The sequence below is a fragment of the Chionomys nivalis genome, chromosome 19, assembly GCF_950005125.1.
Source record: "Chionomys nivalis chromosome 19, mChiNiv1.1, whole genome shotgun sequence".
Classification (NCBI taxonomy): Eukaryota; Metazoa; Chordata; class Mammalia; order Rodentia; family Cricetidae; genus Chionomys; species Chionomys nivalis.
In genome coordinates, this window is record NC_080104.1 from 8,003,777 (window position 1) to 8,018,130 (window position 14,354).

A 14,354-nucleotide genomic window follows, 5' to 3' on the forward strand; every position below is an offset into this window, starting at 1 on the left:
GCTTTCTTTCTTCCTTCTTTCTTTCTTTCTTCTTTCTTTCTTTCTTTCTTTCTTTCTTTCTTTCTTTCTTTCTCTCTTTCTCTCTTTCTCTCTTTCTCTCTCTCTTTCTCTCTTCCTTCCTTCCTTCCTTCCTTCCTTCCTTCCTTCCTTTCTTTCTTTTTGTTTTGTTTTCTGAGACAGGGTTTCTATGTGTAGCTTTGGAGCCTGTCCTGGAACTACTGGAACTAGTCCACAAGACTTTGTGCCGGTGCACAGTCAGGATGCCCCTACATTTTCTTCCTTCCTTCCTTCCTTCCTTCCTTCCTTCCTTCCTTCCTTCCTTCCTTCCTTCCTTCCTTCCTCTTTCCCTCCCTCCCTCCTTTCTTTTCTCTTCTTTGATTTTCTTATAGACCAGGCTGGCCTCGAACTCACAGAGATCTGCCTGCTTCTGCCTCCTGAGTACTGGGATTAAAGGCATGAACCACTACAACCTGGTGCCCCTACATTTCCTAACCGACCTTTATGTAACATCCATGATGAGCCGAACCTTGCACTGAAGAAATAGTACAAATTGTGAACCATGGAAGGAATGGGTGGCTCTTGCGGGGACAAAGACCATCACACCAGTGTGGGAGGCATGGTGGCAGCAGGGTGACATGAGGTGGTTGCCCGTGTCGTGAAGCAGAGAGACTGTGACGCCTAGCTGGCTTGCTTTTCATTTTTAGTCAGTCCAGGAACCCAGTCCAAGGGATGGTACCACACACAGTCAGAAGGGGGGGTCTTCCTTCCTCAGTTAACACCTACAACAGATACACTGAGAGGTGTGTCTCCTAAGGGACTCCGAGTCCAGCCACAAGGACAACAAAGATGAGCTACCACTCAAGAGTTCATGAGATACTAGTTGATCTCTCACCCCTTCGGCCACGAGAGTAAAGGGGTGACCAAACCCTACCAACAAAACACAACAAACAACAGCTACACAATATATGTACATAGCACACATTCTACCTTGGATACCAATAGCCACACTGCTTCAGTTTGTCTAAGAAGGGGTCTATCTATGTGTAGTGCAGTCAAAACACCTTCATATGGAAGCTGGGAGTGACCTGGATTTTGAAGATACACCAAATTTTAGAAGCCTTTTTATTCTAGAAGTTTCCAAACACATATAAACCGAGCGTGTGAGGCTAGCTCCTCTTATTTTACTACCTCAGCTTTCTATTGTCCATCTTAATTCAACAATCTCTTCTCTCCCTGTCCTCTTTCAACCTCCGCGAAACTCAGAGGGTTTCAGAGAAACTCAGTTATTTCATTGTGTGGTCCGTAACTCCTTCATCTGCAAGGAACTGCATGGATGAGTGAGGAGGAGTACGGGCCAGGACGCCACCAGTGCTCTGTGCTGGCTGGAAAAGTGGTGACAGTCCGCCTTTGCTGTTTTCTGCATCTGTCTGTTTGGCCCGGGACTAAGACAGGGATTTCCAAGGAAGAGAACTGCATTTTCCTACAAGGCTGGGTGGCCAAGGACTCCACCCCTGACTCCCATAGCTCATTCACGTCTTCCCAGTGAGGGCCTGTCACCCTACAGGATCCAGTGCCAAAGCATCTGGTAAAAGCCAGACTTGATCAGCTCAGCAGACGGTCGTGGGAAGTGTGGACTGAAGCCACCAGGATCCTTCTGGGGTATGCTGAGCTAGGAGCTGGGGTCATGCCTTGGAAGCAGTACCCACAGACAATGCAGGTCCAGGGTCATCCTTCCAGCAAAAGAAGAGATGGCTGCAGATGGACGTTAGGGGCTTCAACGCTGTGGCTAACTTTCTCATCGTCAGAGGGAATGAGGAGAACGAGGTGACTGAAGCAGACCCTGATGAGACTTCTGAGAACATTCTTGAGAGACTCCTGTCTCGCCCTTGGTACATGGTATCCAAAGATATGCTTCACTCAGGGCAAAGCAGCTGAAGGGCCCACACCTGGCTACTCCCCACCTCCCAATCACTAGGGAATTCAGACAGTGACCACTCTGACCTAGGGCCAGAGATGGCTTATTCTGAAGCCAAACTTGAGTGATCATGGCTTGGGAACACAGATTGAAGTTACCCTTGGTTTTATCTTCTAACATGGAAGTAGTTTCATGGACTCTTAAAAAAAATGGTAACAGGACAAAGAAGCTACAAATCAAGGCATTAAAAAAATACCTTGGTGGACACATTAGGGAGGTGGGTTGTAGTGGGCCAGAGGACACTCAGCCATTGGCTGCTATCTGACGACAGTCTTGGCTCTCCCATTGGTGGAGAGCGGTTTCTGTTTACCAGGATGGCAGGTCTGACCCAGGCGTGTAAGCAATGGTGTTTGTTAGGCTAAAGATGGCTCTCACTGCAGCATTCCAGCCTCCCCACATCACCAAAGCCTCGTCACTTCCCTGTGAAGACAGTTTCTTTTCAGGAATTCTCACGCACAGTGGACACATAGAGGCCAGAAGTCTATGCCAAGTAAGTGACTTTCTCAATCACTCGCCACCTTAATTTTTGAGACAGGTTCTCTTACTGAACTTGGGGCCCACAGATTTTGCTGGGCTGGCTGCCTGGTGAGCTCCAGGGGTCTGCCCAGCTCTGCCTCCTCTATGTTAGGGTTACAGAGGTAAGCTGCATGCTGGGCTGGCTTTCTGTAAGTGCTAGGTAACTGACCCCAACCTCCACATTGTGCAGCAAGTGCTTTGAGGTGACGACAAGCCAGTCTTCCCTCCCCTTGCATTTTTTCTACAAACCAATGCCCTTTTCCCCTGTCTCCTTCGGTCCTCGCCAGCCTGCTGAGGGCCAGGGAGTCAGCCACTCCCCCTACTGCTCTGCACTTCTTGGAGGCAACAGCAAATCTTAAACAGTGTCCTTGGGTGCTAAGAGTCCTCCAGTCGATTTCAAATAGGCCTTCTCAAACAAAATAGTTCTTTGAGCAGAGTTTTTTTTGTGTCCAGCATCATTTTAAAAACCAGGGGTTTCTGAGATGATTCTAATCTAGTCTCTGCCCTCAGAGTTTATAATTCTAGTTCAGCAGACAAAGCATAAATATAAAAATCAAATGGAAAAATAATAAAGGTTAAACTTGAAGTCTAACGGGAACAGGGGAGCTCCTATTTGTCACGGGTAGCATTTCCAGATGGCGCCCGCGATTTCCCCCAGCGCACTTCTCCTGTTGCTTGTACATTGCTGTACTGTTCTAAGCTGGAAGGAACCAGTGGAGTGACTTAGCTCACGTTATTAACGCTTTGACTTCCAATTGCAATTTGTCTCCCTGCTCATTTCCTCTTTTGTTACTCAGTGGGGACTCTGTGTCTGAAGGGTTTGGTTTGTAAGAAGTTTGACACAGAAGAAAAGCTCCCCACGCTTGGCCTGGCCCCAGTATTTACAGAACAGGGGGTCATCACCTTGCTCCCTGTTATATAGTAGGAAGACGACGCGGGCCTAGAAAATAGAGTGATTATGTATAACAATTCTGTTCCCCTGGAAAAACCTCCATGAAGAATGGCTCATATGCTGGAGGCCAACAAAGGGCAAACGCTCTGCTAATGTGATGTCTTATTTCTCCCGTCACATGCAGGCAATGGAACCTCCCCCAGACCCAGCAGCACTCAGGCATGCTAGAGAGAGGGTGCTAGAAATGTATGGGTGAGCAGGGAACAGTCTCCTCCTAGGCAGCATGGGACACAGGGGCCACCCATGTGCCCTCCTGAAACCCTAGGCCAGGTCTTAGATCCTGGGGAAGTGGAGAGAACCATGGCGGCTACCAACAATGCCACCATTAGGGAAGACTGTCTCTTGCTGTGGGCTACAGGAGATTAGTTTGGTGTCAGGCAACAGGATGTCACGCTAAAACCACCCACCACAGAGTTGATAGATGCGAAACAGCGGAGGAAGCTGGAGGCCAGCCCAGTGGGTCCTGGATGCTGGGATATTAGAAGGCGAGGGCTCTGGGAGGGGGAGGAAACCGAATGCCAGCCCGACCCCAGGCCTCTGCTCTGGCAGGATTCTTCAGAGAAACACTTAAGGATGAGGGTCCTCCCTGCCACTAGGAAGCACTGGAGCAAATATTTGGAAGGGATCAGGATTACTTGAGTATTTCTATGTCAGGGCCCCAGGGAAGTCACTCCTCTGGGCATCTGGGGATTTATTTTTGTGTCTTCTGTTGGGGACACTGGTTTTTATAAAAAGGTATTTTCTCTCAGTCTCTGCTGTAGGCACCTGCGCGTGTGACCAGATGTGTACATGAACAAGTATGGAAGGCACACCTCTGGGTAAGCCTTGAGGATAGTTCCAGAGAGGCTAACTGAGGAGGGAAGCTCCTCCCTCCAAGCCGGCAGCATCTTCCAGCAGGTGCCCTCGGTTTGATGATGTCCTGGGAAAAGGCAGGGTGTGTGGCTGTCACTGACAGTCGTCCATGACGCCAGACTCCCGCTTCTTCTGCCCTCCAACATGGACGCCCTACCAACCACTCTGTGGCAGCTCCAGGCTGTGGGCGTGGACCAGGGCTGCTTAGTCACCTGGCTTTGTTCACTGGATTCTCAGCCTCCTCAGGGAGCAGATGGCCCCTGCTGGTCTCCCAGACTGTATCTGGTACCAAATCTAACAATTCCCCTTCGTGGTAATGCATTCAGTTCATTCATTGTGTTCCTGCAGAGAACCCTTCTGGCACAGTCTCTACCAACTGAATAGTCTCTGCAACACGGAGTAAGAGTGGAGGTCCAGAGAGAAGGTGGGGCTCCAGGTGCTACCCCACGGTCTCTTGGCCTGGAGCAGCTCCTTAGTGACTTCGATTATATTAACTTAACTGTTATAGAATTACTCTTTTAGAATGGCTGGTCTCCGGCCTTCCCACTGGATCTATTTATTTATCTCGGAGCTGCCTGGTCTCCGGCCTTCCCATTGTATCTATTTATCTCAGAGTGTCGTGTGAGGCATGCTAGTTCCTTTGCACAATGACCAAGAAGAAGATGGAAGCACCGGAGCACTGGCCACCATGGATGAACAAGATGTGCTTCGAATAAAATTCTGACAGCTGCTTCGGTTACCAGAGCTCTGCTGACTGGACTGAGGACAGTTTTGTATGGAGAAGTCTCTGAGAGACCCACACACGCTCGCTCTGGTAAGTCATGACCCACCTCCCCATCAGATGCAAGCTCAAGCCAGCCAGGAGCCACGATGGTTTCAGAGAAGGAAAAATAAAGTATGTCTGCTGTGTTGGTGGCTTTTAAATCTGGGTGCACAAATATCACCAGTGTGTGTGTACAGCTGTGGACTGGAAATAGCTTCAGGTATCATTCTGTTAGCATTGCCGCCTTGTTTTCTGAAATAAGGTCTCTCATTGGCATGGAACTTGCCTAGTAAGCTGGGTTAGTGGCTAAGCTCCATGAACCCACAGTGTCCACCTCCCCAGCTCTGGGATTATAAACATCGTCCTCTGCACCACCGCGCTCAGCTTTCATTATTATTATTATTACCATCATTGTTTTAGTTAATGTGGGGTCTGGGGATTGAACTCACACCCCATGCTTGCACAGCAAGCACTTAACTGACAGAACTGTCTTCCCCGCTCTAGTGATTGTTTTAAGGGACTCCTTCCAAGGCTCTGGACGTCTGTGGGTCAGTGGTTTCCAGATCAGGTTGTTAGTGGAATCCATTTACAGAAAGAGGATGTTCAGGCCACACCTAGTTACATGAGTATCTGGCGAGTCAGATCCAGGCTTAACTGTGTTTGGTATTTCCTTGGGTCACTAGGAATTCATGACCGTGAGCTGGCAAAGAAGCCTCAAGGCTCGGTGGAGAACTTTTTTAGAGGAGGAAGCAGCTGCCATCTAGTTGACAATCTTGTTTCCAGATACCCAAGGAAGGTGGCCTGCTCTACCACACCCCATTGGCTGTATCAGGAACACGTGCCATGCAGGGGAGCAGAAGCCTCAGCCGGTTTGAAATCCCTCTGGTCTCAGATGCTAAAATCAAAGTCAGTGTGTGTGTCCATGCTTCTAGGAGAGTCTTGGGCTCTTCTCAGGCTCAACCTGCACCTACCTTGCCTGACTTTGGTCATTGATTGCTATTTAGCTCCCCACTTCCTGCTTCTATTCTTTCTGTATATGTGCATGTGTGTGTATGTTGGACGTGAGTGGCTGTGTATGTGGGGTCGGAGGAGGACACCAGGTGTCCGGCTCAGTCAGTCTCCATGTTATTCCTTTGAGACAGCATCTCTCCCTGAAATAGAGCTGAGCTGGTAGCCAGGAAACTTCAGGAATCTTCATGTTTACCCTGACAGCACTATAGTGAGAGGTACTCATGTGGCCAAGTCCAGAACATTACATGGGCCCTGGGATCTGCAATTGGGCCTCGTGCTTACGTAGAAATCACTCTTAGCCAGTGAGTCAGCTGTCTCCCCTTCCTACCCCACCGCAGACCTCCATTTGGACTGAGAGGGTCTGGACTGCTCTCCCAGAGTTCTGGATATGATTTTGATTTGCATTACTGGTTCCTGCAGAACGCTGAGATCTGCTCCCGCCCTGGGGAAGCAGCTATCAGTCTGGGTTTGTTCCTTGGTCCTTCCCAGTCAAGTCTCTCATCCCTCCATTAGCAGCTATGTTAAACCCTCATCTCTCTCCTCATGCCTTTCATCTACTTGAACTCTTGATTCTACCAAAAATATGGAGGACCTAGGAAGGCAATTTGGTCTATACATTAAAAAATGTGTATGTGTAGACTAGAGACCAATTCCATTGTTCTTCTATTCCTTTTTTTTGAGATGCTAAACCTGAAACTCATTTATTTAATTAGACTGACTACCATCAAGCCCCAGAGAACCTTCTTTTTTTTTCTGTCTTCTCAGTGCTGGGATCACAAGTACAAGGTGCTGGTGATTGGACCTCAGGTCTCCATGGGTACACAGCAAGCTCTCTACCCACTGAGCCATACCCCAGCTTGCCTAATTCTCCCCTGAAGATGATGAAGACATTTAAGAGTCCTAGGCTTGTGAGAATACATACAAGTGAGCACTATCCATGGAGCTAAGGCTGGCAGGGGCAGATCCCGACCTACACCTGGCTAACCAGTAGTTCTGGGATGGTAAAGCTCACACAGGACAGGGTGCACACTGGGAAATGTGAAATTGTAGACCTTAGACCTTTCGTGCAGACACTAGGCTGAGCAGTTAGAAGGACTGGTCTGCCTACGCCTGTGGAAGGCTGCTCTCCAGCCGGATCTTACCTCTGCTTCAGAATCTGTCTGTTGTCATCGATGGTGACACTGTCTGCATGGTCCCTCTTGAAAATTTCAAAAGCCTCCTGGCGTCCCAGTGACATTTCCTCTCTCATCCCTGTTTGGAGACACAGAGGGTGACCTCAGTCACATCATCACAATTCAGACCATAGAGCTGGCCTTGGCAGAGAGACTATGGCCAGACAGGTGGGGCCTGACCAGAGACTGTGCCTGCGAGGCCACAGGACTCAAGGGTGGGGGTGGGGCCTGAAGTGCCTGGTCAGAGGAAATGAGAAGCAGGCCTCCAAGGCCCAGATGGCAAGCACATCTGTGAGTCTACTTCCTGCCATCCCTTGGTGGCACAGCTCTTCCTGGTTTCCCCTTACGGCCCATCTGGGTCGTTAATCTCCTCTCTGAATTTCCAGGCATTTCGTAACACAAACTAGAGTCCAGATGAATGCTACAGAATCTACAAAGTTCTGCTCTTAGCGTCTAGCTTCTGTTTAATGATTCAGCCTTACTTCCTGTGGCTGGTGAAGTGGGTCCTGGTCCTTAGCCAGGAGTTAGTTATATGCTTCACCCCAGAGCCCAAGGTGGGAGGTCCCTATTCCTGTTCAGCTCCAATACCCCAATTTGCCACTGCCACTTGCAGGCCAACCCTCACAGCCTGCATCTGCTCTCAGCTCAGTCTCTGGAAGGAGCCCTTTCAAAGGGACGGGTGGCCTACCGTGCCAGCCTCCCCCCGGGCAGCCTCCCACCCTGAGCAGCCTCTAAGGGCAGCCGTCAATGCAGGTGTCTTTGAGTTCCTGGGAAACCTGTTACAGCTAGTTTTCAGAGAAGGCTACAGGCTTTTGTCTTTTGAGACAGGATCTCAGTAGCTCAGGCTGACCTCGATCATGCTACACAGCCAAGGATCACCACGCACTCCTGACCTCCTGCCTCTATCTCTCAAGTATTGGGGTTACGGGTGTGTGCCATCACACTTAGTTTACACTAGGAGAGGCACTCAGGGCTTACTGCATGCTAGGCTGTGGGTTCCCTGACCCTGATCAGCCTTTGTGCACCGGCGGTTCCAGGATGCAGAGGAGTTAGGGAGCAGGGTCTCGGGGTGATGGGGATGAAACACCTGGAGAGGGATTCAGAGGACAGCTTATTAAATGGCTGGGCTGGCTTATACAGCTGGAGTGTGTGTGTGTGTGTGTGTGTGTGTGTGTGTCCAGGGAGGAAGTGCTGCGGCTCCCGGGGGAGGGGGAGGGACACCGAGGAGAGGTGTACCCAGTGCTCTCCAAGCACATCAGCCTGTTTATCAGACTTCCAGTCACATGATTGCTAAGAAGTTAGTTCTCTGCGGACAGGGGCTAGTTGTCAGGTAGATAGGGTGGGACAGAAGCTTGACTGACTTTATCATCATGTGGCCTTTGTCTCTATGCAGTTGAGTAGGCCTAAGCCTGATTTGGGTAGGAAGCAGCCCCACTCCTGTCTTGCTCTCTGAGAGAAGTCCTAGGTTTGGACAATGCTCTACCGTCCCTCATCTGGCTTGGGAATCCACATTAGGCCAGAACTCTTTCATTAAAAGAAAAAAAAAATCTGCCATTGTCCTCCTTCCCTCCTCCTCCAGGAAGCTCTTTCTCGTCTATTTATCCGATACCTCTGCTGATCTTTGAAGAATCTGCCCGAGCTAGCTGTCACCTCCACCAGAAGCTTTCCCAGGGCCTCCCTACCGCAGGCTTGCACCTGTGACAGTCCAGCAGACACTATCAGGTACAGGGCGCTCCTTTTCAGTGAGGCGCAATTTCCTTCAGGGCCACAGATCGTATCTATGTCTGACTCCCCAGTGTTTGGTCCACAGTCTGCATTCAGAAGATTCTATCTATGTCTGTTAAGTTCGCAGGGCCAGGACTGAAGTGGGTGGAATGAGGAGTCTGTTGTTATGGTTATAGGAACGCAGCACAGGGCTGGTGAGGCTCAAGGGGAAGCCTGGCCTTTGAGAGCCGCATTCCTAATGGCCTTCATGCAGCGACCCCTCTTCCCTGTAAAGCACCTCTCTCTCCTGTCCTCAGCTTGCGGAAATGGACCAGCCCATCTGACACCGATTTTATGATTCCTGTGATAAAAATAGCAGCACGAGGACTGTCTGGATGGTGATGTGATGATGTGCATGGCACCCCACCCTCTTTAGTCATGGCTCGTTCTGTCTCCATCTGTCCCACACACTCCTGGATCTGGTGTGAAACTCACCGAGAGCAGCAGCTCCAGCGCTCCGGAGATGGAGCTCTATCTCCTCTGCCTGCAGTCTCTGCTCAACTGTAACACTGCGTGCTCCATGCATCTCCTCTGCCTGCAGTCTCTGCTCAACTGTAACACTGCGTGCTCCATGCAGTAGAGTTAGCTCCACAGACAACACACTGGAGCTTTCTGGGGGATCCACAGGCTGCCGCCCCCAGAGGCGTCCACGCCTCAGGGCTGGAGTGAGGGAGAAGCTTCACAGCCTGGCCCGTTCTCCAGATCCTGTCTTCCTTGTTATGAGGACAGTGCTCATGGCACTCTTGAGGCAGTAACTCTGGGGAGGGCTTCTAATCAGCTGGACAGGCTCTGGGAGTCCCTGAGAGTGGCTGTAGGAGCAGGAAGAATGTGGAGGGCATGTCCTCAGAGAATCTAGAAGATTCTGCTATGAAACTTGGAATCATCAGTGTAACATGGAAAATGAGAATCATTGTTTTCAAAGACTGGATAATTTAAGACATGACTATGCCTGGGCTTACCACCTGGAAGGTGTCACCCGCGTTCTTACCATCCTGAAGAATGCATTCTGCCCTTACCACCTGTAAGGTGGCGCCAGCGTTCTTACCATCCTAAGGATACATTCTGGAATTTGGGTGGCTTGACTGCAGTGACCATGGCTGGGAGGACACAGGTGTAAATGGCTGAAACCTGCCATCTAGCTTTCCAAGCTCTGAAGACAAGGGGGCAGCCAATATCAGTGGCTTATCTAAAGGGGAAGCAGGGTCCGGATTCTTCAGAGACTTCAGGAAGGCCGTTGCATGGAGCATGCTACCACAGATCGTTGCAGACGCCTGAGGGATGGACACACACGTGGCCAATGTTCATGAGCCTCCCTCCTGGCCACCCTGTCCTTCTTACTTACAGACTATATTTATCTCTTTTCGGATTATACAGACACACTCAACCCGGGGTCATCCCCCAAAGTAAAGAACAACTTTACTCTTGAAGAGTCCTCTCTGCTTTGCTTTTCCTCTTTAAATTTAGGAAATACACACTCTCGCTCTTGCCTTTAAACACACACTGTATGTACGTAGGCTATATTCGAGAGCTCACCTGCTGAGGGGACAGGCATCTAATTATTTCTTTCCTCGAGGGGAGTTTGTTTATCTTTGGCACGGCGCTAGGCATGCAACAGAGATGCGTAATTGGACAGGTATATTGAAGCTTTGATGTTGATGCTTAAAATGTTGAAAGCCTAGTCAGGGAGAAGGAGAACTGGACAGATAATTGCACTGCAGCTTGCTATACTACTGAGAGACAAGAGGGAAAAGGTGGCTGCTATTAGGGGACCTTCTGGGAGGAGGAGGCACCTTCAGGATGGTGCAGCATCTGAGATGCCAGAAAGAGGTTCTGGGTCCAGTGAAGGGAAGACAACTGTGTCACATGCCTGCACTATCATCCTAGTATCTTGGAGGTAGAGGTCAGAAGATCAGGAGTTCAAGGTTATCCTCAGCTATATAAGGAGTTTAGGACCAGCCTGGGCTATATGCTGTGCTAGAGATCAATATATATGGAGACTTTGAATTCACAACCTGCCTCAGCCTCCCAAGGGCTGAGATTACAGCTGTTCCCCCACCACACCCAAGCTGTGACTTTTGTTTCAGTAGAGCACACTGTGACACTGCAGGGTGTGCGGTGCATGGTCCCTGGTCCTTCCTCTACAGCCATGACGCTGGGTAGGTTCACGCCTTGTACCAAATGAAGCTGAAGTGCACCATTCTTCTCCCTATACAAACTGCCACATCCTACAGTCCACTGCTAGCTATGAACTCCACATCCAAGAAGCCTTCACACAAATACAGCTTGAAGTATCGCCATCTCAGAAGGAGCCAAAAGAAATCCTGCAATCTGCTGACAGCTAACAGGGTCCACAAAACACAGAACCGCCCTGGCCTCCACCCCAGAGTTTTCCAATCTGTTCCTCACAGAGGCCTGTGGCCTTAGGAATTCTGACCTTCTGTGCTTTCTAGTACTTTGTTTGCTAATAAGGAATTGTAGGCAATAGGTCCCAAGAGTGCTTGACTAGAGCTGAGCAGTGGTGGCGCATGCCTTTAATCCCAGAAGCAGGGCAGGTGGATCCCTGTGAGTTCAAGGCCAGCCTAGTCCACAAGAGCTAGTTCTAGGACAGGCTCCAAAGCTACAGAGAAACCCTGTCTCAAAAAAAAAAAAAACAAAAACAAAAACAAAAAAACAAAAAAACACAAAAAAAATCCTCACCTAGAAATGGCAGTCACTCGGGGATGTTTAACAGTGACTTTGGGGCTTTGAAGGCATCAGATTTGAAGGCATCCAATTCTTACATACTGGTCCCCTACCCCTCTTTTTATTTAAACATTAATCTAGATGCTTTCATCTATGTCTGTGTACCACATACATGCCTGGTGCCAAGAAGAAGGTATCAGATCTCCTGAAACTGGAGTTACAGATGGTTTTGAGCCACCATGTGTGTGATGGGAACTGAATTCAAGTCCTCTAGAAGACTAGCTAGTACTCTTAACGCTGAGCCATCTTTCCAGCCTTCCTTGCCTCCTGCTTAATGTTCCCCTCTTTTTAATCAACCTAAAAGTGAATCCCTTACTTTGCTACAGAATATAACCCAGAGCATTTGGAAGCTCTCCTGATGCTAACGCGGGTCCCCTGGGCACTGAGTGGAAAGAACACCGGGACTGTGGAGAGCTTGTTTCTGTCTTGGGCCTGCTGTCTGATTCCTTTTAGTCTGGGGCATTTGGTCCTCAGCTTATTTTCCTGGCTGTTCTCACACAATCTACTACTGCTTAAGCCATTGCTTCAAAACTGACCAAAGGAAAAGGATGGAGACTTGTTACCCATGCGGAAAGCGGTTTTGTGCATAGAGAGCCAAAAATATATTTTCTTTGGGAGACATGTCTTCATGCCGGGCTCCAGTTCTCTCTGATTGAAGAAGAGAGGGAAGAGAAGACCAATGGGAAGTGTTGAAAAGCACAGGGCAGAGGGAGATGGCTTCCAGAGGGAGAGAGGGTGTGGAGCATTCCGTTGTTGCTAGGAAACTTTTGAAATGGTAGGCAACAGAATGGCTCTGGAAAGGATGCCAGGTCACAGGCAAGCATGGAGTATACCTTTGTATGACATCAAATATAAAGTTTTAAATATTTATTTGTATTTTCTGTGTATGTATATGTTCTTGAGCAGTGCCCAACGAAGCCATAAGAGGGCGCTGGATCCTCTGGAATTAGTTATAGGCACTTGTGAGTTGCCATGTGGGTGCTGGGACTCAAACCAGGTCCTCTAAAAGCGCAGCCAATGCCCTTAACAGCCAAAAATTCTAAATACTTGTTGAATTTCATGAAATATATATGAATATCTTCTTGTAAACAATTAGAGAATTCCATCCCTGTGTATGTACCTAAGTTGGAAGACTGGCCCTGGGAATGGAAAGGAGGAGGCTTAGATAAGTGTTGAAGCAGACCTGGGGGACTGGGGAGACTGTCAAGGTGAAACATGAGACAAGAAATTCAGGGGGCTTATGATGTAGGAGTGTCTTCTATCTATCTGTTGCTTTCATTGGTTAATTAATAAAGAAAACTGCTTGGCCTAATAGGTCAGAACATAGGTAGGTGGGGAAGACAGAACAGGATGCTGGGAGAAAGAAGCAGAGTCAGGCAGATGCCATGGAGCCAGCCACCAGGTCATACATGCTGAATCTTTCCCAGTAAGCCACCACCTCGTGGTGCTACACAGATTATTAGAAATGGGTTAATCAAGATGTGAGAATTAGCCAATAAGAGGCTAGAACTAATGGGCCAGGCAGTGTTTAAAAGAGTACAGTTTCCGTGTTATTATTTCCGGGGCTAAGCTAGCTGTGCGGGAGCCGGGCGGGAAGAAAAGCAGACCTGCTCGCCTCATCACTACAGGCTTATGAAGCCTCAGTGGATGGTTAGTTAGCCAACAGTCTCGGGGGACTGAGGAAGAGTCAGCGGATAGTTAGTTAGCCAACAGTCTCAGGGGGGGTGAGGAAGAGTCAGTGGATGGCTAGACAAAAGTCTCTGAATCCCGCCTTGGGGTCATAATGAGGAAATGAAGGCCCCAACAAGGGACTCTGGGACAAAGGAAAAGTCACCAGTTTATTCCAGAATGGAGAGCGAACCCTGACGCTGTGCTGGGCAAACGCACTGGAGAGCGGAGGGCTGAGATCTCAATGAGACAGGAACTGGAGCTGAGGAGAAGGCAAAGTGCTTGTGTGAACAGGAGGACCAGAGTTTGGACCCCCAGCCTTTACATAAAAGCCAAGAGCTTGAGGGGTAGAGACAGGCAGGATTCCTCTGGCTAGCTAGCCTAGCTAAATTCATGAACTCCAGGTTCAGTGAGAGACCCTGCCTCGATCTCAGGTGCACAGTGACTGAGGAAGACACTCCACATTGGCCTCTGGTCTTTATACACATGCACACAGATGCAAACACACGTGCACACACCCATATGAACATGTATATACACTGTACACATATGCATACAGAGATGTGGACCATCTCTGAGGAAGATCAGCAGGCAGCTGAGACACCAGCTTACCCTCATGCCCGCCAGAGGGAGGATTTAGTGAGGAGGGGTGTTCTGGAGGCACTTGAGAGGCAGGGAGAGCAAATCTTCAGTCTCTCAGGCTGCCGCTTTCCTTCCTCACACCCATGGAAGCACTGCTAACCACCCACGGCATTCTCTGCCAGGGAAACTAATTGCAGCCTTGGCAGTTTTGGCAAGCTTTGCCTCCAAAGCTCTGCCTTCAAGAGGTGGCTTCCAGATTATAAGCCAATTAAATGACAAGTGGCATTTAATAAGTTTCTCCCACCCCCCCTTCATCGTCTCTGTGCCTTTGTTTTCTCACTTCAGGAGCTGGCCCAT

The 14,354-nt window shown here is 49.3% G+C and overlaps 1 protein-coding gene across 1 annotated transcript in view; it reads right to left on the bottom strand.

Moving 5' to 3' along the window:
* The window catches only part of Kif6 (kinesin family member 6), a 312,499-nt gene that overhangs the window by 72,435 nt on the left and 225,710 nt on the right, over positions 1–14,354 (bottom strand). The window contains exon 14 of the mRNA XM_057751369.1: positions 7,212–7,320. Coding sequence (XP_057607352.1) covers positions 7,212–7,320 — 109 coding nt within the window. The remainder of the gene's footprint in view (positions 1–7,211; positions 7,321–14,354) is intronic.